At 30.3% G+C, this 25,196-nt stretch overlaps 1 protein-coding gene across 1 annotated transcript in view; it reads left to right on the top strand.

Annotated features, from left to right (window-relative positions):
• LOC145329684 (netrin receptor UNC5B-like) overlaps positions 1-25,196 on the top strand; it is a 153,825-nt gene that overhangs the window by 70,587 nt on the left and 58,042 nt on the right. Inside the window, exons 7-9 of the mRNA XM_080174044.1 lie at positions 133-330; positions 18,738-18,829; positions 20,710-20,767. Coding sequence (XP_080030170.1) covers positions 133-330; positions 18,738-18,829; positions 20,710-20,767 — 348 coding nt within the window. The remainder of the gene's footprint in view (positions 1-132; positions 331-18,737; positions 18,830-20,709; positions 20,768-25,196) is intronic.

The raw sequence follows: 25,196 nt of genomic DNA on the forward strand, positions 1-25,196 counted from the left end.
GTCGCCAGTAGAGATAAAGAGCTGAAATTTTGTACATGTATTTCTAGGCCCCTAAAGTAACTTTTTAGGTTAGCAGAAGAATGAAATTCGAGAATGGGTATTTTCATGAAAAGATCTAGTATCCATATTGGTAGGGTAAACCCAAACCTGACGTTTACTGGCTCAAAGATGGCGTACGCCTAAGCGAATCCGATGACAATTATATTGTCACTTCTGAGGGTCACTTGATCCTGGTGACCGCCAGGCCGCAGGACGCGGGTAATTATACCTGTGTCGCGGAGAATCTGGCCGCCAAACGGCAGACAAACCCTGCGGAGATCAGTATTTTTGGTGAGTCAACTTATTATATTTTGGAGTAAAGTTGCTCTATAATCCTGTTGTTTCATTTTGTATGTAATGCATCCTTAAGGATGAGTTGTTATTTTATTAAATCAACATTCACACTTTTTTTGATATACATAAAAATCTAACTATTAAGTCTTAAAAAAAGTTTTCTGTATTTTTTATCCAAAGGGGATAAAAACAGTTTTGACTCAAAGTGTGAGATTTTTTTTACATATTTTACTAAATGCAATAATAAAACAAAAACAATTATATCCATAGAAAAAAAGGCAAAACTTTTTAGAAATGTTTAAACTATGATTTCAAGAAAAGACTTCATTTAGAAAAAAAAGAATATGGTATTAGTGTTTGCCTTTTGTTTGATTATCTCAAGGTTTAAAGTTTGACGTTTAGAAGTATAGGAACTTTTTATAGAGTAGATATGCTATTAAAATAAAAAGAACCCCACGCATATAAGAATTTATTCAAATGATAATTATTTGATGTTAATTAATGAAAATATAAAAATATTCGGACCACTAGCTAAGAATTTCTCAGAAAAACAAAAATTTAATATTTTTTTATCTACATAAATTGTTACCTAATACCTGATAAAGCAAACAAGTCAAATTTTGTTTATAAGTAGCGCAGCAACATTATTGACCAACAAAAATACAATCAATTAATATAGAAAAAAAGAACATTAAATTGAAAAATTGTAAAAGAATTGTTTAAGCACTCTTGTGCAACATTAGGATAATCTTTGGAATAAGCGTTTTATTCGTTTTTGTGTTAATATGCACTGAGAAATAGACTACACAGTAAAAAACTGTGTAGAGACTGTATTACAAACAGCCGTTGAATTACATTTGTAGAGACTTACAGACATTATCTAATGTCATAGTAGCTACGTGGATATTAATTATCGCTTAGTATTTACATTTTGTTTACAATTATAATTTTGTCATATGATTATGTTAGATTTGTTTGTATAAAACAGCTATTTTTTTAGTAAATTTGTTGCAAAACTTCATAAACACAGGATACTGTTTAAGAAAAAACTTACATTAATAGGACTTGATTAAAGAGACGATTTGCTTATATTATTGTACCTTGTTGTAACAAGAATCGGTATTCAAATGAATAGGGTGATTATATCACATAAAACTTTTTTTGTCAAAAAGGTTAAAATGGACGTAAGGACATTCTGGTAACGATTGTAGAGTTGCTACACTTTCTAAATCGTACCTAACTACCACAGGAATCACCTTGCCACTTTTATTGCAGCGCTATCTTTGGACATAATTGTTGTTGTGTTATACCAACACTAATTTATGTTATTATGTATATTAATGCAAATGAAATGATTTTAAGCATAAACATTTTAACTTGATGCCTTGAAATTAAATTTACTAATTTGTAATATTTGTTTATCGCATCGTATTATAGACATCTATCCGTGAATATGCAAATTAAAATTATAAGATTAACCTATTAACAAAACTGATTTTTATTTTTATTTTTGTGAAAAATTGTCAGTGAATTGGTTACTTGAAAACTAGTTTAAAGACAGATTAACAAATTAAAAATAAAAATAGTTTTTTTTTCATATTCCGTAAGGTGTATATTGTACGGATTAGTAAATCGTGGTGTATATAATAATTGAACATGTTACATGTTTACAACCCAAACTCCTCCCCCCCCCCCACTAAAATTTGGGTTATGGCACCCCTTAGTTCCCTGTTTTCCCCAACTCTAAAAGTTTTTAACAAAAGTTCAAGAAATAAGGATAGAAAGCCTATTTAATTGCACGACCTTTGTGTTTTAGTGGTCCTTAAAGTGCATGGCAATGGGGTGCTATGCATGATTACTTCCCAATGCATTTCTTTTACGTTACGTATGATACTAAGCGTATAACATAGAAGCTGTAGGCACCATTTTAAAGTGTTTTTAACACGCATTTTTTGTTGAAACTAACCCCCCCCCCCGGCCCCCCCACCCCCTAGACTACATGTATTAAACATATTTATTCTAAGCCCTAAATTTTCAAATATTTTAGTAAATAGTCCTTGGTAATGCTTATCAATTATTGTTTAGTATTTGATAAGTTTTAATAACAAATAATTAAGGCTTTAATTGTTTTCTAATTCCTCTCTCTCTCTCTGTAAAACACATCATCTTATATAATAGTAGCAGGATGTCAGCCTGTCTGTCTGTGTGTATCGTAGGATCTCGCTAACCGCTGGACCGATATGGTTCTCCTTTACAATGCAGCTTCTCTTAGTTCCAGGGGAAGGGTACCACCAACCTCCAAAGAGAAATAGACTGTGCTTAAGCAGTAAATATATGCATATGCCCGTAAGATCTATTAAACGGTTTTCCACAAATATCCTTAAAAGGGTTAACCACCACTCTCCTTGAAAATAGATAAAACTTTGTACGGATTTATATAAAATTTTTCTACAATTAAATAACAACCAAATCAATCCAGAAGCAGTTAGCGAGATCTTATTTTGGAGACTTTGTCTAGAAACATTTAACTCTCGTGTATAAGGATTTTAAAAGTTTTCAAGAAAATCGGCAAAAATGGAAAAATGACTAAAAGTCAACAAGAAGAAGTTATTTATAAATTAAGAAAGATAAATTTACAAGAAGATTGATTTGTGTTAGCAATTTGAAACAAGAATGTAAACATGCGATGATGCAAAGTTTAAATACAAATGCTTCGCTGATTGTGCCTCGTTGTCTTATGAATCACTATTATAAAAAATGAAATGAATTTGATGATAAAAAATGTTTGAAAATAGGCATATAGATATTTTATTTAGATATTAAGGACTCAATTATAAAATGCTAAGCTAACTTAACTGTGCCTAACTGTTGCAAGAATCATCATGCCATGTTTGAAATCGATGTGACAATTCTTCAGGCCGATATTAATGGTGAGCTATCCAATCCACCTCTAGAATTGAAAACTAAACTGAATAGAACAAATTATGCGTAATAATTTGTTGATAATTTTATATCAATGCTTAAAAACAGTTAAACAAAATGTCATTTTTTTGCATTTATTTTTCTTATTTATTGCTTTGCAATTTACACTTGCATAAAGTAATGAAAAACTTGATTTAATAAACATACCAAATACGCTTGCAGTGTAGAGACTCTAAAAACAATGCAAAAATAAAATGAATATCAATAAATATTGTGAAATAATTAGATTTAGTGCTTGTTTTATTTGAGTTTTTTTGTTAAGATGAGCTTCTTTCAAACATAATTGTCCTTGTTTTATATTTATCTTTGGTGTAGGGGTAGTGAAAGATCAGAAATAAAATGCTTATTCAGCTAAGCATTTTACAAAACAAGGAGGTTTTCTTTAAGGTAGAAAATTAGGAGTTAAGTTTCCAAATTTGTATTTGCAGAAGTTTTTGGAAGAGGCTAGAGCTCTTTATTCCATTTATAAAAATAAAAGAGTCAATTGTTCCTTTTATGGGTGATTCCACTCAAAGTGCTTAGCTAGCATAGAACCCTTTCGCCATCTTGTTTTCAAAATAAATTGGAAATATAGAAAGGTAGTTTTTTCATCATGCATTTTCCTTGCTGAGAGGGCCCTAATCCTGCGGGACCTATAATTATAGATTTATTTTTCAACCTTAAGTGTAGGAGGTTGTTTTCTATGCACTAGGGGGGATATTTGATCTCTTGGACCTTCTAATTGCCTAGCCTCCCCCCCCCCCTCCCTGCTTGAGAAAGGAGTTTAGAAAAACAGCAAAAAGGATTTTTAAAGTGATTGTCATTTAGGATGCAAAACCTATAGCTGTGTTATACTGGTATTAAGCTTAGCTTTGAGGGGCTTCGCTGAATAGTCCCTAATCCAACAATACTGTAAGTTATTAAGAAAAATGTATTGGTTTGGGTTCACATTGCATTGATGGACATCGCAATTATATGATTAAATTAAATTTAATAATGTAAACTTTAAATTGTCGATGGATGGCAGCAATTTAGAGTATTGTATCTGCTATCTCCTATTATTGGGGGTACCTGGCAGCACCTAATAAACATTATTATTATTAATACTTATTGCTATCATCATTGGAAATGGGAAGGCTTATTGAAATGCTTTTAATGGCAAACTGACATCATACTACTTTGATTCTACAATAAGGTGTAATTTTGAAAGCCTTATCTAAGTTACTTTGTAAAAATACTTTTTGTTTTTAAAATAGCATCCCTAGAAGACGTATCCTGCAGACTTTTATTATAAAAATATAACAATACTATATGTGGGTTCAGAACTGTTATTTTTGTTGTTATATTTTCATTTTGATAGTATTTGAAAATGTTCTCTGAAAGTTGCCAGACGTTTTGTCTCCGTTACATTTCTCCCAGAGAATTGTAGCGAAGCTTTCTATATTCTACTTTGGCTGTACGTCAAGTTGTAATTTAAAAATTGTTGAACATTGAATTTCAACTAATAGGATGTGGGTTATAAAGTCTTTATGCTGATATTATGTCAGGGTATGACTATAGTCATACTGTCATTTTTAGAATAGCGACACTTAGGATCTTAAAGGCAGTGTTAATTTATGTCATTAGCGTTTTAAAACATCTATAAATTTTTGAAAATATTCTTTTATAATTATATCCTTAATTTGTAATGTTTTTCCTGAATTTAGCGGCTATCCTACATATGGATATTTTTGTCCCTGTCAACATTTTAATCCCAGGAAAGCTAATTCCCTGTTAATCTGTCTCAATCCTTCTCCATTTCTAATCCATCCAATGATGGATTCATTAACTTTAACTTACGTTTGTGAAAATTTATTAAGAAATGGGGGGGAATTGAAATTTCTATTCCGACGCGATATAGTTAGAATTCTTTATGGGACATATAAAGGGCTTCACCGTAAATCATTCAAAACACACATAGGCAGACAAACATCCTGTCTCTTTGACTTATGTAGATGTTTTCATATTTTTGTATAGTCATTTTGCTTACCTTATTTTTTGGCTTTTTCTTCTTCTCTTTTTTTCCTAACTTATTTTCTTTTATTATGAAATTTCTTACATCTTGAAAAAAGAGTTTTGAGACTTATGTGTTTTATTTTAAATTTTTAAAAATTACACTCAACAGCAAAATTAAATAACTTGGGATTTTATTAAAAAGAAACGATCATACAATAAATATGTAATGAAAGCATAAATCGATAATAACATGAATTACAATTAAAATTACTAAAGAATTAAAATGTTCAACGTTTGAATATCCCCTTGCAGCACCCCCCACCGAATATTTCCTAGTAAAAATTACATCCCAGTAAAGTAGTGTAAATATATGACCCTACTCTCACCCCCCAACCCTCAAATTTTCTCAGATTTTAGAGATGAAACAATTCTATTGAGATAGTAGAAATAGAGAAAAATATAAGAAAAGAAAGCAAATCTATTGTAGGTATCACTATCATACAAACAAGTTTTTTTTGGTAAATATATGATGTTGAATATACTTTTCTATGTTCTATGCATCAATTCATTGTGCTTTTTGAGTTAAGAACATTGTTTAATTGTTTGGGCAATAATCATATTAAAATACTTCTTTTCCTCTATAATTATTATCTCTATTATTAAAGCATGGAGTAGACTTTATACTATTGAGTGAGTAGCTTAAATATTTAGAAATAAGGGGAGAGAGGGGGAGGGTGTTATTAGAAGCATTGGGGGCCAATTAGAATTTATCCCAGGGGTGGATTTTAGCGGGGAGGGGTGGAAATGGCCTCAACCCCTCCCCTAAGTTACATCCATCAGTGTAAATTAGAGCGTTTGTAGGACAATCAAAAACATTTTTATGTGAAAAATTTTATTCTTTACTAGACTGATTAATTTTTTACTAAATAACGTGCGTAACTTTGAACTATAAAAATGTTTAAAATTTATTAGAATTGTTAGCAGCAATGCTCCTAGAGGCCCAGAGGCATTCAAAGAAAATGAGGGAGGTGGGTTGGGTATAATTCTCTTTTTTTAGAAAATCACTCTAAACACTTATAACTCCATAGTTTTTCCATATTTTGATATGTAATATGAAACCGTATCCGAAAGAATAATCTTCTAAAAAATATTAATTTATGTTTTTGTAAGAGGGGATGTAGAAGGAAATGTTTTTTTTTTAATTGGCGCTAATTTTTTCTCTTTTATTTGTCTGTAGCGAAGTTACAATATAATATGGGTATGTAAGTAAGAATATATGTCTATGATCCAGGGTTCGGAAGCCGCGCGTAAGCCGCGTGTAAGCCTCAGTGAAATCTTCATTTTTCACTATAAAATTCAGCTGGATGTATAAAACTGCTCTTTAGCAGACAATCCTTCTTTCTGAAATTTTTTTTTCTGCTCACAACCAGGTTTAAAACTGAGGCTTATGCGCGGCTGAGGCGCGGCTTCCGAACCCTGCTATGATCCTAGCAGTAATAGGATTTACTCCGCTGTTAAAAAAGTGTCTATTTTTATGTGCTTTTATTTTAACATTGAAGGAACTTCCAAGCATACAAGAAAATAGAAAATCAAACTGCTTTTTCTACGTGTTTTTATGCTATACTTTATTTTGCTTATTTAAAATTTTTGTCTTATTTATTAAACTTTTTCAAAATTTTTGATGTATAGTTTAATATTCTATAACTAATGCAAATGATTAAATAGTCATTTTTGATATTTTAATATTAAATCATAGCAAAAAGCTTTTGTAAATTATAATATTTAAGGCTAAATGATAATGCAGGTTTTTAGGGGTTAATTTAAATAATTTGACATACTTAAACTTATGAGTATGAATAATACAGTGCAGTGGGGAATTAAAGTTGATTAAAGTGCAATGCAGCGGTCCTTTTTATATTATCAAGGAGAGCGGATCTGGCTGTTTATTACAGTAGTTCCCAAAGCTTTAAAATAACGGTTTTTTTATTCGTTGGCTTGACAACTTTGTAAATTTTAATTGGTTGTTAAGTTGAGTGTCTAAACGCTACAAAAATAATTACCCCCCCCCCCAAAAAAAAAAATAAATAAAATAAAAACATTTTAAAATTCATAGTTCTAGTATGAAATGAAAAAGTTAATCTAATAACATGATCTGTAATATATAAAAACCAGCTTTAATTTATTGAAATAACATCAAAACCTTTACTGTATTAAATCATATAATCATACATGTTTTATCAAAAGGCAAAAAATTAGGGGTAACATAATTAGGGATACACATCCAGCAATTTTTTCGGTGTACAACAATTAGAAATGTTAAAAAGGAATAGCATCATAAGCTTAAAAATATATGATTTACTAAAATTAACATAGAAAATCAAATTAAACTAAAGTTAAATCAGATGAACTGACTACCTAAGTAAGTTATTAAGTGAATCTTCACAAAAAAAATCAGATGCTTTTTGCTGAAATAACTTAAAATTGTTGAACATTATTCTCTGTTCTCTGCTCTTGCATGATGAGTAGTATCCTAATATTTAAATTTTCAACCCATTCTTTATGATAATTGAGTCAAGATGTCAGGGAGGGAGAGAACATTGTATTGTAAATTATACTGGCCCCCAAAGATTTTTAAACAACTTCTCTTTTAGTAGGCTAAAAAGTGTTGGGAACTTTCTTATATCTTGATTGGGTCAAAACTTTCCTGCCAATTAATTTTAGTTTATAACAGGGATAATTTAGTTGATCATAATAGTGCATTATTTTTTGTCCGCTGTCTTATCCCTTAAGATCCCTGCAAGAGATACAGGCTTCAGGGATAGAGTAATGAAAGATGAATTGTCAGTTTGTTTTCCACAGTTTTTAGTTGTGTAGCTTTTGTTTAAATAATGTAAGTCCATTTGTCCTTCTATCATCGTCACACAAGGCTGACCGTCCATAGTTGATTAAAAATTGAACTACCAAACCTTTGAATTCATTTAGAATATTTAAAAGTTTTTACTTTGGTTTTTTATTTATATATTTGTCCTTGTTTTTTGATAATGTTTAATTTGCATCTTGTAAAGGAAGTTAAATATCAACACAGAATTCATTCAAAGTGCAGAGAGAGAAGGGACAATGGGCTATTTATTACACTAGTCCCTAAAGTTTTATAATAACGTTTTCTTATTCGTTGGCTTAACATTTTTGGGGCCTTTGACTGAATTTTGATAAGTTGTTCTAGTAGGTTGAGTGTCCAAGTGTTTTAGCAATAAATTTTAATCTACAGAAGGGATAATTTTGAGTTTCATTATTTGGGATGTAAATTAATTTAACCGACATTGTCTTAACCCTTTAAATCCCTGTGTTAAAGATATTATATCAACATAACAATTTTGAAATTATATGAAGAATAGGCTAAAATCTAGGTATACCTAATTAATAAGATAGGTTAATTATTAGTGGTTGATAAGTTGAAAGATTGGAGAAAATCTTTTAGATTTTTTTATTTATACAGGATTTCATCATTGTAAGATGTTAACAATATAGAAATAGGTTTCTGGAAGTAATTTGATATTTTTGGCGGTTACCTTCATTTGCATCTTGACTACAGAAGATTTTAAAAAAATCTTTTTGCTTAATTTAGGTTAGGTTCAGTAAAGGTTAGGAAAGTACCGCTAAGCTAGTACCTTGTAGGAATGGAGCGTAGTAGTTTTGAGCCCACCCTGTTTAGAAATATAAAAAAAAACAGATTTATTAAATTTTTTTCCAATTTTATTGTAACAAAGCTATGTTTTATTTTATCTATGAATTGGCAAAGTGCAAAGTCTATGTTATCTATGGCGGTGTGCTAACACTTGCGCAAATTGTATCATTTTATTAAAGTATCACAATCGCAGTTTTACAGCTAACCAGGGGCGTCCAAGCTTTTTATTTTGGGGGGGGTAATTCGGTTTTTACCCCCCCCAAAATTTTTACCCCGGGGGTAAAATTTGCTAGGGGGGGGGGGGTAATTACCCCCCCTGAAATCTGTTGGCAGGGGTAAAATTTTTTTGGGGGGGGGGTAATTTAAATGTTATCAAAAATTCAGTATTAAAAATGCGCGGGAAGCGCGCAAAAATTTTTTTTTGTTAGAGATTTTCTATTTTGGGGGGGGGTATTTACCCCCCCAAAATTGTTTGGTGGGGGTAAATACCCCCTCCTAAATGGTTGGGGGTGCCTACGGCAAATTCGTTTGGGGGGGGGGGGGTAATCGCCCCATTACCCCCCCCCCCTTGGACGTCTATGCAGCTAACCTATTTTTATGTATCTTTTTTTTAACACAAAGCATTTATCACCACTTTATTTGCTGTTTTGGATCATGGAAAGAAAACGAAGCATAGGTTTCGTCGTATTTTTACAGTAGCTTTTGATGGGTTATTTTAGGTTAGGTAAATGTTAATGATTGAACCGCAGGGTAAGAGCCCCCACGCAGTAGCTAGAAATAGTAAAAAAGCAAGTGTGAAAATACGACGAAACCCGCTAGTTGTTTTTTTCTTTATGATCCACTATTTTATCTTATTGCAGATTTGTAAATGATGATAATTATGCGGAAGAGATAGAACACAATTCATGACATTAAACAGAATTTCTCTGAATATATAAGGAAGATGTTTTCATAAAAATACAAATAAAAAATGCGGATTTTTAACAAAAACCATTAACCCCTTTTGTAATAAAAACTTTAATGAAGAAAATGACAATCATCATAGCTAAGTTACCTTAAGAGTAGTTTGTTTCAGTAAATTGTTTGTAGCGAAGCTTCTCTGTTATTCACTTTGTTAGTAGGTCAGTTAGTCAGTCCGTTATTCTATAAGGGAAACGGGATTTTCTCGATGGCTATTTAAGACTTCTCATTTTTTAGGGATAAGTATCCATTACCAAAGAGCATTAACTTACTATACGACTGACTTGGTCCTTCGGTCTAACGGTGATGGTACAAAGACATAATTTTCGTTGATGATTCGTAATTCCATATTGTTAATCATATATTCTCTCTATCTTTTTTTATGACCACTGTCTGTTTTATTACTCACTATCCGTTTGTCCATCAACGATTATTTGGTGCTTCGCTACTCATGGATGTTGTGACCCTTGTAACAATCGTAAAAGAACTTTAAAAGTAAATTATAAACAGCTGTTTTTTTTTAATGTGAATCATTAATTGAATTGTATAAACATTTACTGTGAAGACAGACAAAGCAAATTGATCAACAGTGTGTATCCAAACTTTAAAAGTTAATCTCAAATTTCGCGATACTAAAATTTAACGTCTCATTTAACTTAGTTAATAAAGGTTTCCTACTGAAAAATAGGCGTAACGAAATTTAAACTCTCACTATAATTGTATGTAACTACATTAATAAACTTTCGTTATTTTATATTTTTGCTCAGTTCTAAATAGTAAATGCCGTGAAAATCAAGTGAATTTTGGGGAGGCAAATTTTGAGTATATACCAGCTTAAACATTCAGCATAAAATTTCTTGAATTTTTCTTCCTTCTTCTGTGGAACTCTTGTAAAAGGATTAAACAAATAACACACAGAGACAAATGTAGATTTATACTATGTTAGTTTATTTTTTTACTAGCGATTGCGCCCATAGAGGTCTCTAGGGGCTTTTGAGGCTTGGGGGAAGTCGACACTTTCAATTGTAGTTTTAAAAGGAACAAGTTAAATATATTTTTGGAGGTGCGCAGCGATTTATTTAGCATGTAAAAAAAGAACCATATCGGTTCAGTGGTGTTCAAGATCCTTCGGTACACACACACAGACAGACACATACAGAACCTGTTGCTTTATTAAAATGATGTATATCATGTATAAATCTATATGACAAAAAACATATTACTTCCACTTTGGTACATATTTAAAAGATTATAAAAAATACTTCATAATAATTGGAATGTTAACAAGAAGTTTGAGCTATATATCTTTTTTAGCAACCGAGAAAATCACATTTTCCAAAAATGTTTTAGACGGACATACGAACATTTTGAATTAGAGAGTAGATTCGCTACTAAAAACAGAACAAATTGCCAAATAAAGGCTTTAAAAAAGCTTTCTGAAAAACAACAGGGGTCCCATTTTAGCATCCAAAAACACTTTTTTTACTTTTACAACATCCTGAGTTTTTAAGTGTTTTAGTTTAAGAGTAATGTGAGAATTATTGCGCCCAAAAGACTCATAAAGAAGATTTTAACTTACTGTAGTTTTAGCATTTTATAGTTTGCGCTAAAAGCAACTTTTTAAATATTTTATCTTAAACATTTTTCGTTATTTTTTGTAAATTAAACTAAATGTAAATTGGGAACTTTTTGATTACTGATAAAAGATCATGATGTTATATGTATTTAAAAATGGCAAAAATTAATTTTTTTAATCACATGTTCTGCCAATTTTGTAGATTTTTTTTTACATTTTTCTTAATCTTAATTAATTAAAATGAATATTTATGAAAGATTATAGAAAAACGACACTGATTGGAGTGTTTTACTCAAAATAAATTATAAAAATCTGTGAGAGCATATAGAGGAAACAAAAGAACGAAGTGCATAAATAGGAAGAAAATATAAAAAATCTAGAAAAGAAAACAATAACAACTATGTAAATAAAGTGTCAACTTCTGCATGGATACCGAGATAGTTAAATGAAGGATATTCTTTCCCTAACCTTTAATATATATCAAAAGGATAGCTCTACAATATGTAAACATTAAATAGAATTATATAATAATGAAGACACTAAATGTAGAAAAATTTTCCTCAAAAAACATTACCATAAGTTGAACAAATAAAAAATCTTACACCAGATTTTCATGTTCTATAATAAAGTGAAACTTGCAGCTGGCTAAAATAACTATTCCCCCTTCCACTCCCTTACCCCATCCCCTCCCTCCTACTGCATGACCAATAGGCAAGTTCCATTTTAGGAAGCTAAATTGACGAAAATTTTTCCTGTCATATATTCATCTATATTCTACATCCTTTGTTGCAAGAGGCATAACTATTAAGTCTCAATTTCAGAAAACCCTTTTGTCCTTATCCCTTTCTCCCTGTGAAAAAGGCATTGAAGATGTAGGCCTAAAATGCAAATTTAAAGTGTGAAAAAATACCCCCGCTCCAAATTGACTTGTCAACTAGGAAAGACAGCGAGAAAAATTTGTGACAACTGTTTTTCTAAACAATGCTGATTTGGTCCTGTAGTAGCTCAGTAACAATTACATTTACAACAAGTATTACTATTCTAGATTTTTAAACAAATATGCCTGGCTCATTTAACCTTGTTTTAAACAAACCAAAACTTAATAAGCATCAAAATATTCATTTTATTCAAAATATTGTTTATAGGGTTCCAAGACAAACGCTGGAGTGACAAACGTCGGAGTGTCTATTTTAAGTTAATTAAGTATTTCTAATTAGGTTAGGTTAAGATATGGATAAACAAATAAGCCCCCCGCAGAGCTTAGTCATTCAAAAAACTATAAGATGGTTTTAAATAGGTTAGTACAGGTTAGGTTTCACTCCTGCCTTTGACCTAGGACCCCCAAAACATATCAGGAGAAACTGCCGTAAATTTAAATAAAAATAATTTATGATTTTCAATCATTTAAAGTCTTTAAATTTAAATTATGGGTTAAAAAGTTAAGAAACTACTAGTTTTTAACCAACCAAAGTTTTTTAACCAACTAATAAGATTTCATAGTTATAAAATATTGGTTTCTAGTGTAAACTACATTCCAATATCTCCTCCCTCCCATAGAGAAAGATTAATTGTTTCATTATACAAGTTTTTGTGTGTCTTTATTTTCTTTTCTTATGATGCTTGTTTGGACAAATAGTTCCTTGTCTTTAAACATAATGACTATATTATTGTATGCATTTTTAAATGGATAGAGGGATAGGCAAATGATAGATAAATTAATCTTATAATCTTAAACATATAAATTTTTAATCTGCCTTATTCTGGAATAACAACATCTGTTGTTTTAAGTTACTAACATAAAATAAGAATAAAAATCAATAAAAATAACACAAAACCTTATTTTCTTATACATACTAGATTTAGAAATATTACTGTATGGGGCATTTATGTCAGATAGTTTATTTAATTTTCATCTATTGTACAATTTAAGATTTGTTTAGGATATATTTATAAGGACAAAGTAGAGCTATATTGCAGCGATGCTGTTAAAAAGCCTAATGTTTAATTTTTTCATTTTAATTAAAGGCTATTTTTAGGGCTCGGCTGCTGCGCGTAAGCCGCGTGTAAGCCTCAGTGAAACGTTATTTTATAACTTCAAAATTTATAGGGATGTCTAAATTTTTTCCCAAACAGACAATCCATCTTTAGGAATTTCTTTTTTTTCAAACAAGAGGGTTTATATTTGTGGCTCTTGCGCGGCTGAGGCACTGTTGCCGAGCCCTGGATATTTTTAATGTTTGCATATGCAAGCTTACATGTGTACATAGTTGTGTTTATAATGTGTTAACTTTCACATTTTTTTGGATCGTTGCATCTCTATAGTTTTCCTTACTTTTTGATTCTTTAATTGTTGAGACACTTAGATTTGATACAGATACTTTTGATCTTTTATTTTCTTGTTTGAATTTTTCAATTCATAATTCTTTTTGTATTTTACAAGCATTATCCTAAACAATCAATTAAATATTTTTACATTGCACTTTTAGAAACAGAATTGAAACTTTTTTGTTTGTTCCATAGTTTTATTTAAAGTGGCGAAACACATTTATTTTACAAAAAAATATTTAAAGTTCTTCTTTTTTAACTTTATACTATAAAAGTAACAGGATATCTGTATGTGTTTTTGTATGTCTGTCTGTTGTAAAGAATCTCGCTAACCTCTAAACCGGTATGGTTCTCCTTTGCTGAGAAGCTTCTTATAGGTCTAGAGCTTTTAGGGAAGTTATCTTACCCCTTCCGAGAGAAATTGAATTTACAAAAAAAGCTTATTTTACTTTAAGAAAACTAAGATGAAAGTGGATGGCCGACTAATTTCCTTTCTCCTTTCTTTTAAGTCTCTTTTAAGGCCTCTAGGGGCATCGCTATCAGTAATATAAGAAAGTAAGCGTTTTTTAGTCTTAATCAATTAGATGTGCTTTTCAGCAAAACTTTTCTAAGCTATGTCTAGCTATGTTTGTCTAGCAGTTTTAAAATCAATATGCCTACTATTGATCCACTGTAGGTTTGGGCTATGTTTTTGTAGAAAAGATTTTCTACTAAAGTATTCTCGTGTCTGAATTGTTAATTGAAAAGTTAATCAGTCATGGTGTACATATATGTTTCTACAATATTATATTTAAGCGACAATAGTTTTGAAATTCAAGCAATTTAGAGTTTTATTTATAAATATTTCCTTTTTAACTGATACTTAAGTACAAAAAACACACCCAAAATCATTTCTAGGATCATAACAGAGCTTCCCTGTACTATGTAATTTAATTTCCAGTTTCTAAGATCTTATATAACAGATAACACACGGAGTTAATAATATATAAGTGCAATATAAAAATCAAATTATTGAAAATGTTCGATTTTTGCGATTATGTAAAAACGTGAAAGGTGTTCATATTTGCATATCTAAATTTGCGAGTTGGCAAAACAAAGATCTAAAGAGGCTGAAAACGTTGCCACATTTTTTTGTCGAAAATCCGTAAATAAGTAAAAGTTTTGTTGAAATTATCTTTAGGTATACCCATCTTCCAATTAAAGTTTTAAATAAAAATTATTATGACCTTTAAATGTTTAGTAAATAATCTACCTTATGATTACAGTTAAATTCAAAAAGCTATAACTGTATTTAAGTTAACTATTTTTTTTTATAAAGATAACGCTCTTTTGATTTTGGTTGTTAAAAACGGATATTGATCAAAAAGCGCAATGTCCGCAAAACTAACATATATTTGACACCCTATGATGAGTACAATGTACTTGGATGGGTATCATATTCTATTCTATACAATTTAAGCTTCTGAATTCACTTTAGACAACTATTAAGTAACAGCAGAGTTGTGCATATATATTTGCCGTTATTATGTTAGACGGATGGTATTTATATTGTCTTTAAAGAATGCTTTGGTATGGTAACTGGCGTTGATATTAATAGTTTAAACATAGGGTTTGGTTCAGAAAGAAAAGGAACAATGGGCTGTTTATTACATTAGTCCCCAAAGTTTTATAATAAGTTTTCTTATTATTAGGCTTAACACCTTTGGGGACTTTAATTAAAATTTGATTGGTTGGATCATTAAGTTGATTGTCCAAACGTTTCAACCACTAATTGCAATCTAAAGGAGGGGTAATTTTGTGTATACATATATTGAAGATACACATCAATTTATCGGCCATTGTCTTATCCCTTTAGATCCATGGATTAGATGTTATGATAACTTGAATTAAAATTATAAAAGACAGATATTAAAACTCATTTCTAAAATTAGAAAATTTAAATGCATATCAAGAAACTTTTTAAATATACCAAACATCCATAAACAACTTTTTAATGAATTTTCAGATATCGAAAATAGTAGAAAGTTTTGTTTTAAAGTTGCAAAGATGAATTGGGGGGGCTGGTTGTACATTACACCCCCTCCCTAATTTGAAAACGACTAAATATGCAAAGTCTTAGACAACATCAAATAAAATTTGTATTGGTGTTTATGTTTTCCAGGGAGACATTTTTTTCTTTTTTTCTTTAATTGATAAGACAATGGGCGATAAATTGATATACATTCCCAATATACACAACTCATTTTCTAGATTAAGATTATTGATTGAAAAGTTTGTAGCTTAGTCTATCCAATCAAGATTCAATAAAAGTGACTAAAGTTTTTGAGTCAACGAATATCATATCGTGGGTGCCATTGTAATTTGATGCTAACACGATTTTACAAGATATAGACAGATTTGCTAATCCTTATTAAAAGATACTTTCTTTCAAAATCAGAACTGTACATAAAGTTTTTTATTAGCACTTGATGACAATAATCCGCAACCGTGCCACCCTTAATAATTTGCGACGGCCGAGCCCTGTTTTAACAGAAATAATATCACTTGGTAACTATTTTTAATGTATGTAAAATTAATTCAGAATTTCTGTTTAAAATTAATACAAATCAACAAGGTTGACAATTTCCTTAACATTTTCAACAAAGCGAGAATGGATCTATTGTTTTAATATTTTTATTAAAAACGATCTCAATAGCGGTTGAAAACTGTTAATAAATGTCTTTCTAAAGACAAATATTAAGTTGCATGCAAGGTAACTAAGTCTAGGTAAACCTTATCGACACAGAAATCTTCTTAGAAGATTATTTAAAAATATGGTGAATTTATCTTGATTATAAATAAAACCGGAGTCAACATTAACGGACAGACGAACAGACAAGATCAAAAATGTAGAAAAGCTTCTTGTTAAAATGGGCACAAAGAAAATCATTCAAAACGGGGACAGTGATACGAACAGGCATTCCAGAATCAATATATTATTACTTGGATGTTGTACCAGATTTTCATGTACTCTGATAAAGTAATAATGATTAAACCATCCCCTCCAACTGGATGAACGAACTGGCCAATCAATAAGGTCCAATATATCAACGTATAACCTATATCCATTCGTTCTAGTAATTTTATCAATCCAAATCATGTTATGTTTGTTTGAAAATATTTTTTATAAATGGTGTTCTGTATGTGGGAGAAATAACTTAAAGTAGCTTGTTTGAAAATAAAGATTCACTCATAAATTACAAGATTTCAATCTATTGAAATCTATGAATGTCTGTCCCTTTCTTGACACAAAGGAAATGATTCAAATATGGTTTTTGCTGATATGTCTACACAATACTGCCAATATTACACATTATGATATGTTGTCCAAAAAAAGAGAATTCAGGTTTAGAAAAGTTAGCTTAAAGATAGCCAATGAGAACGGGATACACCACGAGATCTTATTTTGGTTTATCTCTTTACAAAATCTTGCATTATTGCTGTGCATGGTCATATCGTCAAACATGTTTTGATTGCACGACCTTTGTCTGGAAATCCTAACTGTGCTTAGTAATGAGTTGCGCTGTTAGAAATGTTGGGTTAGGTTAGGTTTTTACAGAAACTTTCCTAAATAGTTCATGAGAAATAAGATTTAATTAATTGAGAATCAATGAAAAAGATTTAGTTATATAGTCTTGGTTGTATTTCTTACATTGTTGAAGAATTATTTTTTTGAAAAAAGATTTGCTGTTAATTAAAAACACCAACCATTGAAAATTTGACTTCACAGATATCACACGATTTGAATTTAATTTGACATAAAAGTATGTTATTAATAATTTGTTGAAAATAAGAAATAGCTAATTTTAAAAAAGTATCAAAATTATAATTTTGAAATTAGTATTTTGACGATTTTTGTTTTACAAAGCAAAAGTAATGTTTTAATTGGGGATAAGAATTTGAAGGTTAAATAACAGAAATATTACAAGATTGAAATCTGCTCTAATAGCTAGGTATTCTATTATATAAAGTAGTAAAATTTTTTGTCTGATGCAAAGGATCTTGCTAACCGCTGAACTGATATAGTTCTCTTTTAAAGGGAAGCTTCTTATAGGTCCAGGAAAGGTTTTTGGTGGTAGGGGAAGTATCTCTACCTTCCAAAGAAAAATGATACCCCCCATTTTTATTTCTTTTTTTCTTAAAAACTTAAAATGAAACGGGGAAAGTTCAACCCCCCCCCATTCAACTTAAATATCCCTAAAGGCTTCTAGGGCCGTAGCCGCTAGTATATTAAATTGTAATAATGTTTGTAGTTATACCTATAGTTTATTAAATATATCCAGTTTTACTAGCACCATTTTTCTCGCTAGATTAATTGAACACTAATTTGGCATGTTTTTGGGCTTTGTAATTTCTCTTTTCGAAAAAAAAACTTTTGATCCAATTTTTCCACCCATTTTGTCAACGATTTTGTCACTGTTGTCAGATTAAAAACAGGGATCGACAACTGACAATAAACGGTTACTATATGCCCGGAAAAATGATTTAAATGACTTTGGGAGGGAGCAATGGAATGATATGAACTATTACGTATTTTGATGGCGTTTTCTTAGCTGCCAATTGAATAATTCAATGTTGGCTTTCGAAAAAGAAAAAGTATTGAATAATGTAACTTTTAAAACAATGATGGTTTTATCATTTATAGCTATAACTGTTTTAAAAATAATAAAAGTGTTGCCTCCTCCTTTATATCGCATTTCTAACACCACAACGACATTGGATACACAAATACCTAAATTAATAGGCAAATATCTTATTTATATTCTTGCTTTTTAAGGATAAGGGGTTTTTATAGATTAGATTATGCTCCTTCCGTGAACAAAATATTATTTCCTTTTCCTTATTAACTTTATTTTGTTTCAGCTGGAGGTGGTTGGTCTGCCTGGAGTTCCTGGTCTGCCTGTTCAGTGTCCTGTGGCCAGGGTATCCAGCAACGTGGACGGATCTGCAGTCAGGTACATCCATTTTGCATAGAACGTAGCTACTTCCTAATAATCGTTTCTGACCATAGTTCTTTTTGGTCGGTTTTCTAGTTGGATGTTTACGATTTAGAATTTTTATCTGTTATTTGTTCCAAGGAATGCATGATTCTTTCCCTTAATTTCGATTTGCCAAATTTTTTCTTTTGTTCTTTGGTAAATATTCGAAAGAAGAAAGTATTGTAGAATAATTCAACTATCATTGTCCTATCCCTCTCTGCAATTAATTAAAAAATAGCCAACATTGTGTCTACCTATCCTTGCATAAAAAAAACAGGACGTCTGTCTGTCTTTTCTTTAAAACTAAATTGAATCGGGATGGTCGACTTCACACCCCAAACTTCCATTTCTATCAAGAGCCCATAGAGGCCCCTAGGGACGTTACCCGCTTGAATGTTAAGAATTAAACTACAAAATAAGAATTTCATGACAACTAAATCTCTCACACCTAACCTTAACCTCCAACAAAACAAAATAAAACATATGAAAATAGAAAAAGAAATGAGAAAATGATATTTATGAAGGTGTCAGACCAAGAAAACTTTTTTGATATCATGGTTATGATTCTTTTCAGGGTGATAGGGATTAGTAAAATATCTATTTAAATCAGCAAAAACCTTTGATGTCATGATAATACTTAGAGTAGTTTTATGCAGTAAGAGAGAAAAATGGACTGTTTATTACACTAGTCCCTAATATTTTATAATAACGTTTTCTTATCCGTTGGCTTGACAACTGTGGATACTTTTTAATGGATTTTGATTGGTTGGTTTATTAAGTTAAGTGGCAAAACTTTTCAAACACTAATTTTAATCTATAGAAGAGATAATTTTGTGTATTATTATTGGAAATGTACATCAATTTATTGTCTCATCCCTTTAGATCCCTCAGTTTTTGGACGTTTTGAAAATACAAATTAAGATTTTATCCTTTTTTGTTTTAAGAGACTATTTAAAACTTATTTAATTTGTACTCCTGTACATGAATACAGTTAATCTTGTTCACTTCACTTATCACATATTCCCTGCTTTTAAAAATATATACAAGTTTTGGTGGTAAGGTTCTTTTTGTAAATATTACCTAGAGCATGAAAGCATAAAGTTTCTGTTAGTTTTGATCTCTATAACCACAATAAAACACTTGAGTTTTCTCTTTCTAGGGCAGGGTTTTGCCTATTTTTTTCTAATTAAGAGAAACAATATTGTGTAGATTTTATAATTAATATTGGTATCTAACATCGGACGGTTAATCGGCCGTTGCCTAGTCTTAGAATATCCTGATATAAAAGTAACAGAATCTGTAGGTGTGTCTGTTCCTGGAAAAGGTTTATAACTTTTTGGGGGGAAGGTACCATGACCTTCCCAAGAGAATTCGTCCCTAAAAAAATAACCTCCCATTTAAAAAAAACTTTAGTCTGTCTCTTTGTACTAAAAGCTCTTGTGGAACCGATATGGTTCTCTTTTACGGTGAAGCTTCCATTTCATCTCAGAAAGCTTTTGAGAGAAATGATTTCTATCCTCCTCTTGGTATTGAATGGAAAATGTTTTAAGTTTAAAAAAGAAACGGCCCTATTTCCTTTAAGAACCTAGCCTTTCGAAAAGTTTTATTAAGATTTATCCATATTTTGATTTTCCTCAGATATTCTAGGAATAGAACAAATATTCGAAAGCTTAATCAATTTGTTTTTTGTAATCTTTGATTTAGTGATGTCATATACAGTGATTTATAGACAAAAGCTGTAAATATTGATAATAATCATTTAATATAACATGACTCTTTATTTTTTATCTTAATTCTAAAAATGTAATTTGCTTGTCATTAATGCGCTACTTGTAGACTAATAGTTGATGTTTTAGGATAAGCCTTGTAATGGGAACAACATTGAGAAGCGTCCGTGTGAAGCTCCATGTCCAGGTAATACAATTTAGTTCAAATATTATCCGTTAGGTGCTTAATAATTAATACAAATTTTGCTAAATCATATAAAAAAAATTATCTGGTAAGTTATAATTTAATTTATTTCTGTGTAATGGTGAAAGTAATTATTAGTGTAATGTCTTGTCGCGAAAATAACATAATAACCTAATACTAAGAACAGAGAAAATTCAAAATGTTAGTTTTGTTTTGCATGGGGACACATTTTTAAATTGGCTACACTTTTTTAATCTTAATGACTTATCACTACATGCCGGGATTTGAACCTAATTCTAGAGTCAATCTTTGGTTGATTAAAAACAAAGAGTTATGTTATTTTAGCAGATTTTTATTAAGTTTTGTTTTTGCATGTTAGTGTATAATATTATTGTAAATTTTTTTGAGGAAGAAAAGGCTGAATGTCAACTTCAACTATTCATTGAATTGAATAATAACACTATTGTTTTTTGGTGGTTTTGCTCGCACAAAACCTTTCATTTACTATATCTTCTTCTTATAGATGAAGATAAAAAGAAATTGCAATCCAAATAAAAATCATTTCTACGAAATAACCAAAGAAGATTATATTATATTTGATTTTAGTAAGGAGGGAAGTTTTTCCTTCACATTTTATTATCAAAAAATATGGAAAAAAGTATTAGGTTTTTTGGGTCATATCTCCACAAAAAAAATTAGTGTTTGGAAAAAAATGTACCTGCAGAATTTATATCTTAAGTTCTTATTACACAATTTATGCTTTTATTTTAAGCTATTTATATTTTAAATGCTAGAACAAATTTTCTTAGTTTGTATACACACTAGTGCAAAAAAGGAAAGGTGTTCTTAAAATGTAGTAGATTAAAAGGATAGACCATTTATTTATTAATCTTTTTAGTCTAAAAATTGCTCTATGACATTTTTTCTTTCTTTCAAACCTAGTTTGCAGTCCCTACAGGGCCGGGGTGTAACCCTGTGGGGTTCTTACATTCACTTTATTACCCTTACCTAACTTAAAATATAACATAAAATTATTTTTTCAAACGAAATGTTTTAAAGATTATTTTTCCCTGGTTCCTAGTGCATCTTTCCTCTCAATTATTTTGCCAAAATCCTTTCAACCGAAGTTATCATTAGTAAGGTCATAGAATAAAGGCTCTTAAATGAAAGGGGCATCAAGTATTTTCAACAATAGGTAAAACTGTGGCATAATTTTAACCTAATAAATATAACAGAATTAATTCTTTTTATTGCACATCCTTTGTCTGTAAATCCCATTAAGTCATTTCCCAATTTCTCCCAAAAATTGTTAATTCCTATTTTTGCAACTTGATGTAAAAAATCCTCCGCCAATCCTTCCAATAATCCTTGAAAATCAATAGACCAAAAAAAGGAAAACCTAATTCTTAACCAAACAGCAATTTTGGAGGTAAAATGGTTTTAAGCAAGATATACTTCTCTTTTATAATGATCTAAGCTTAATTTGTTCTCCTTCTAAGACCTCTAAAGATAATTTGAACTTTTATAAGAGCCTAAAATGTAATTTTTTTAAGCAATGAATCAGTTAAAATGGTAAAAACGTTATTTTATAACGCACAACTTCTAAATAATGATGTGCTTGTTAAGTTAGCACTTTATATTCATTAATGCCGCTAATATGATCGATTAGTTAAGTGGCAGCTGCCTTGGATTAAATTGATTCTTGTATTATTGTGTAAAATGTTTTTTTTTCAGTTGGGCAGCTAATCTATATTCAGGTTTGTCTGTACAACGATTATAATTCTAGTTAGGGTCTGTTAAGAAAATGAACTTTGTTTTTCAGGTTTATTTATTGGCTGATGAATAAAATTTAAAAATAGCTATAATAAATTATTTTAAAATGCATTTTATACACATGTCTTCTTAACTATTTCAAACAATCAATTAACTTTTTTATGCCGTCGGAATGTCCATATTTGCTGCGCTGCTAATATACTGCCCTTGTTATTTTCCACTTAATCCTTTGTTTGGTTTCCCCCCTAGCTTCTAAGATTAGGGAAGTGGATTAGAATAATTTAAAGGTTTTTTTTATGTTGTGGTCAATTTAATTAAGTTAAGGTGTGTGTTAAATCACAAAAGCCAAATTATAGGAATTTTAGAGCATATCTGAAAAACACAATTAAATTGAATTGAAGATATTTGGCCCAGACAGACAAACAGAAAGACATGTTTAAACTAAAAAGATGATATAAATTTTTTCATTACTCAAAAAAGTTTTCAATAACTTATAACGTTAACCCTGAAAACTAAAGTTTTTTACGTATTATTTCTTAAAATTATGATCTACATAAGAATTTCAATTTTATACTTTAGGAAAGATTAATTCCTTTACCTATTCCTGAATTCCTGATCACTATGTGTAAAAAAGTTCTGTTTTATATCTTCCTCCCAATTTTTTCAGATCTTTGATAGAATTGATGAAATTTATTTTGCATTTACTAGGAGCTAAGCTTTTATTAGAAAAATTTTTTCCCTTAAAAAATCTACAAAAATTCTAATCGAATCACTATCAATAATTTGAATATTAATTTGAAAATAGAAAAAATATACATATGACCAATTGAAAACGCACCTAATTAGCAGAGGCGTGACTGTTTAGCCTTTTTATAGGCGGTGTAGGGTTTTAGCTGAAGCAAAATACTTATATTTTTAATAAAATATATGCTAAGTTGTTTCTAGGTTTATTGCATTTTTTAAGGTTTTCAAAACTTCTAATTCTGAAATACAAAAACAATCGTTTTAATTAAAGAAAAGATTAAATTAATTGGATGTCTTTGGGCTTGATACTCCTTGTTATTTGCAAAACTGCAAAATGTTGACCTATTCAATCCTGAGATTTCATCTTAGATAGTCTATTCCGTCTTTATTGTCCCATTTACCGTAGAATTCCATACATTGAGACAGCGCTCCTGGCATCTAGGAAACGTAGGGTAATAAACTACCTTTCTATTTTAATATCTAAAATCTATCCGAGACTTATGTAAAGCTTACCTAAAATAGAAAACTCAATTGGTTCGAGATACTAATGGTCAAACAAAACAATCACCGTGTGCATCTAAATTTTAACTTCAGGGCTACTACAACAACAATAAAACAAAAAACCTTACTACTTTTATTTAATTCGTAATCGTATCTATTATAAACATTTATAAATACATAGGTAAATTCATAGTTTGTTTCATGTTTACCTCGAAAAAAATTATATAAAAGCAACTTTTATTTCGGATATTGATATAATAAAATAAGATAGAAAAATCATAAAAATAAGTTATTTCACAATTGATTGACATACGGGAAGGTCTTGTTACTGTTTAAAAACTATTATTGTAAAAACTCTGCACTATACTTTATAGTTACAGAAATCTTCACGCTCTAAATCAATAAGCGATTCTAGAATGCCTTCATTTTTATTTAAAGTTAAGGGACATTTAAAAGGACCGACACGACTCAAATATACGAAACAAATAGTCCAAAATTAGGTATCTTTGTAGTACCCTACTGTATGTCTATATGTCTAATATGTATATTTTATTAGTCTATCTACCATATATATATAAACAAAGCTATAGCTAGCTATACTGAAAAGTTGAATTGGAATCAAATATTTTATCTGGTTGTATCCTTTATTTTTAATTTGAAACGCTACCCCTTCACTATTATTTAAAGCTTTGCATCTCCTTTTAAGGGTTTTCAACATAATAGCGGCTCGATACTATATCTATATATGACCTGTATTTTATTTGTAACTTGTTTTTCCTCTAGTGGTTTCGTCCCAAGAGGTGATATGAAAAGGTTGATTTTTTTTGGGTGGGGGGTTGTCCCACTCTTTAAACAAAATAGCTTAAAACCACCAAAGGACCAGTATCTATAATCCTGAAGAATAGGGCCCAATCGGTTCAGTGGTTACCGAGATCTTAAGCTTCAGACAGACAAACTAATGTATGGACAAATGTTCTACTTTGTATTATAGATGTTGGAATGACTTGATATCCAATACAGGATGCTAAATTTAATTATTTGAGTGAATGGTTATTAGCTACCAGGAATCTTAAGGGATAAGAAAATGGCCGATAAATTCATGTACAATGTACATCCCCAATATTAATACACAAAAAAACCCCTTCTGTAGATTACAATTAGTGGTTCAAACGTTTGGACATTTAACTTAATAAACCAAAGAATCAAAATCCATTAAAAAGTCCGCAAAGTTGTCAATCCAACGCATAAGAAAACATTATTCTAAAACTTTGGGGACCTGAGTAGCTAGACTTTCAAAAAATAAGGGATTGTTCCTTTATTTTGTGTGGAACAAACAGAGAAGGAGAAATTGCATTGGATTTAAAAGTTATGGAGTGCTAAGCTGTAACTCTACAAAATTTCTAAACTAATTCAA

The sequence above is a fragment of the Acartia tonsa genome, chromosome 10, assembly GCF_053477335.1.
Source record: "Acartia tonsa isolate MP-2025a chromosome 10, ASM5347733v1, whole genome shotgun sequence".
Lineage (NCBI taxonomy): Eukaryota > Metazoa > Arthropoda > Copepoda > Calanoida > Acartiidae > Acartia > Acartia tonsa.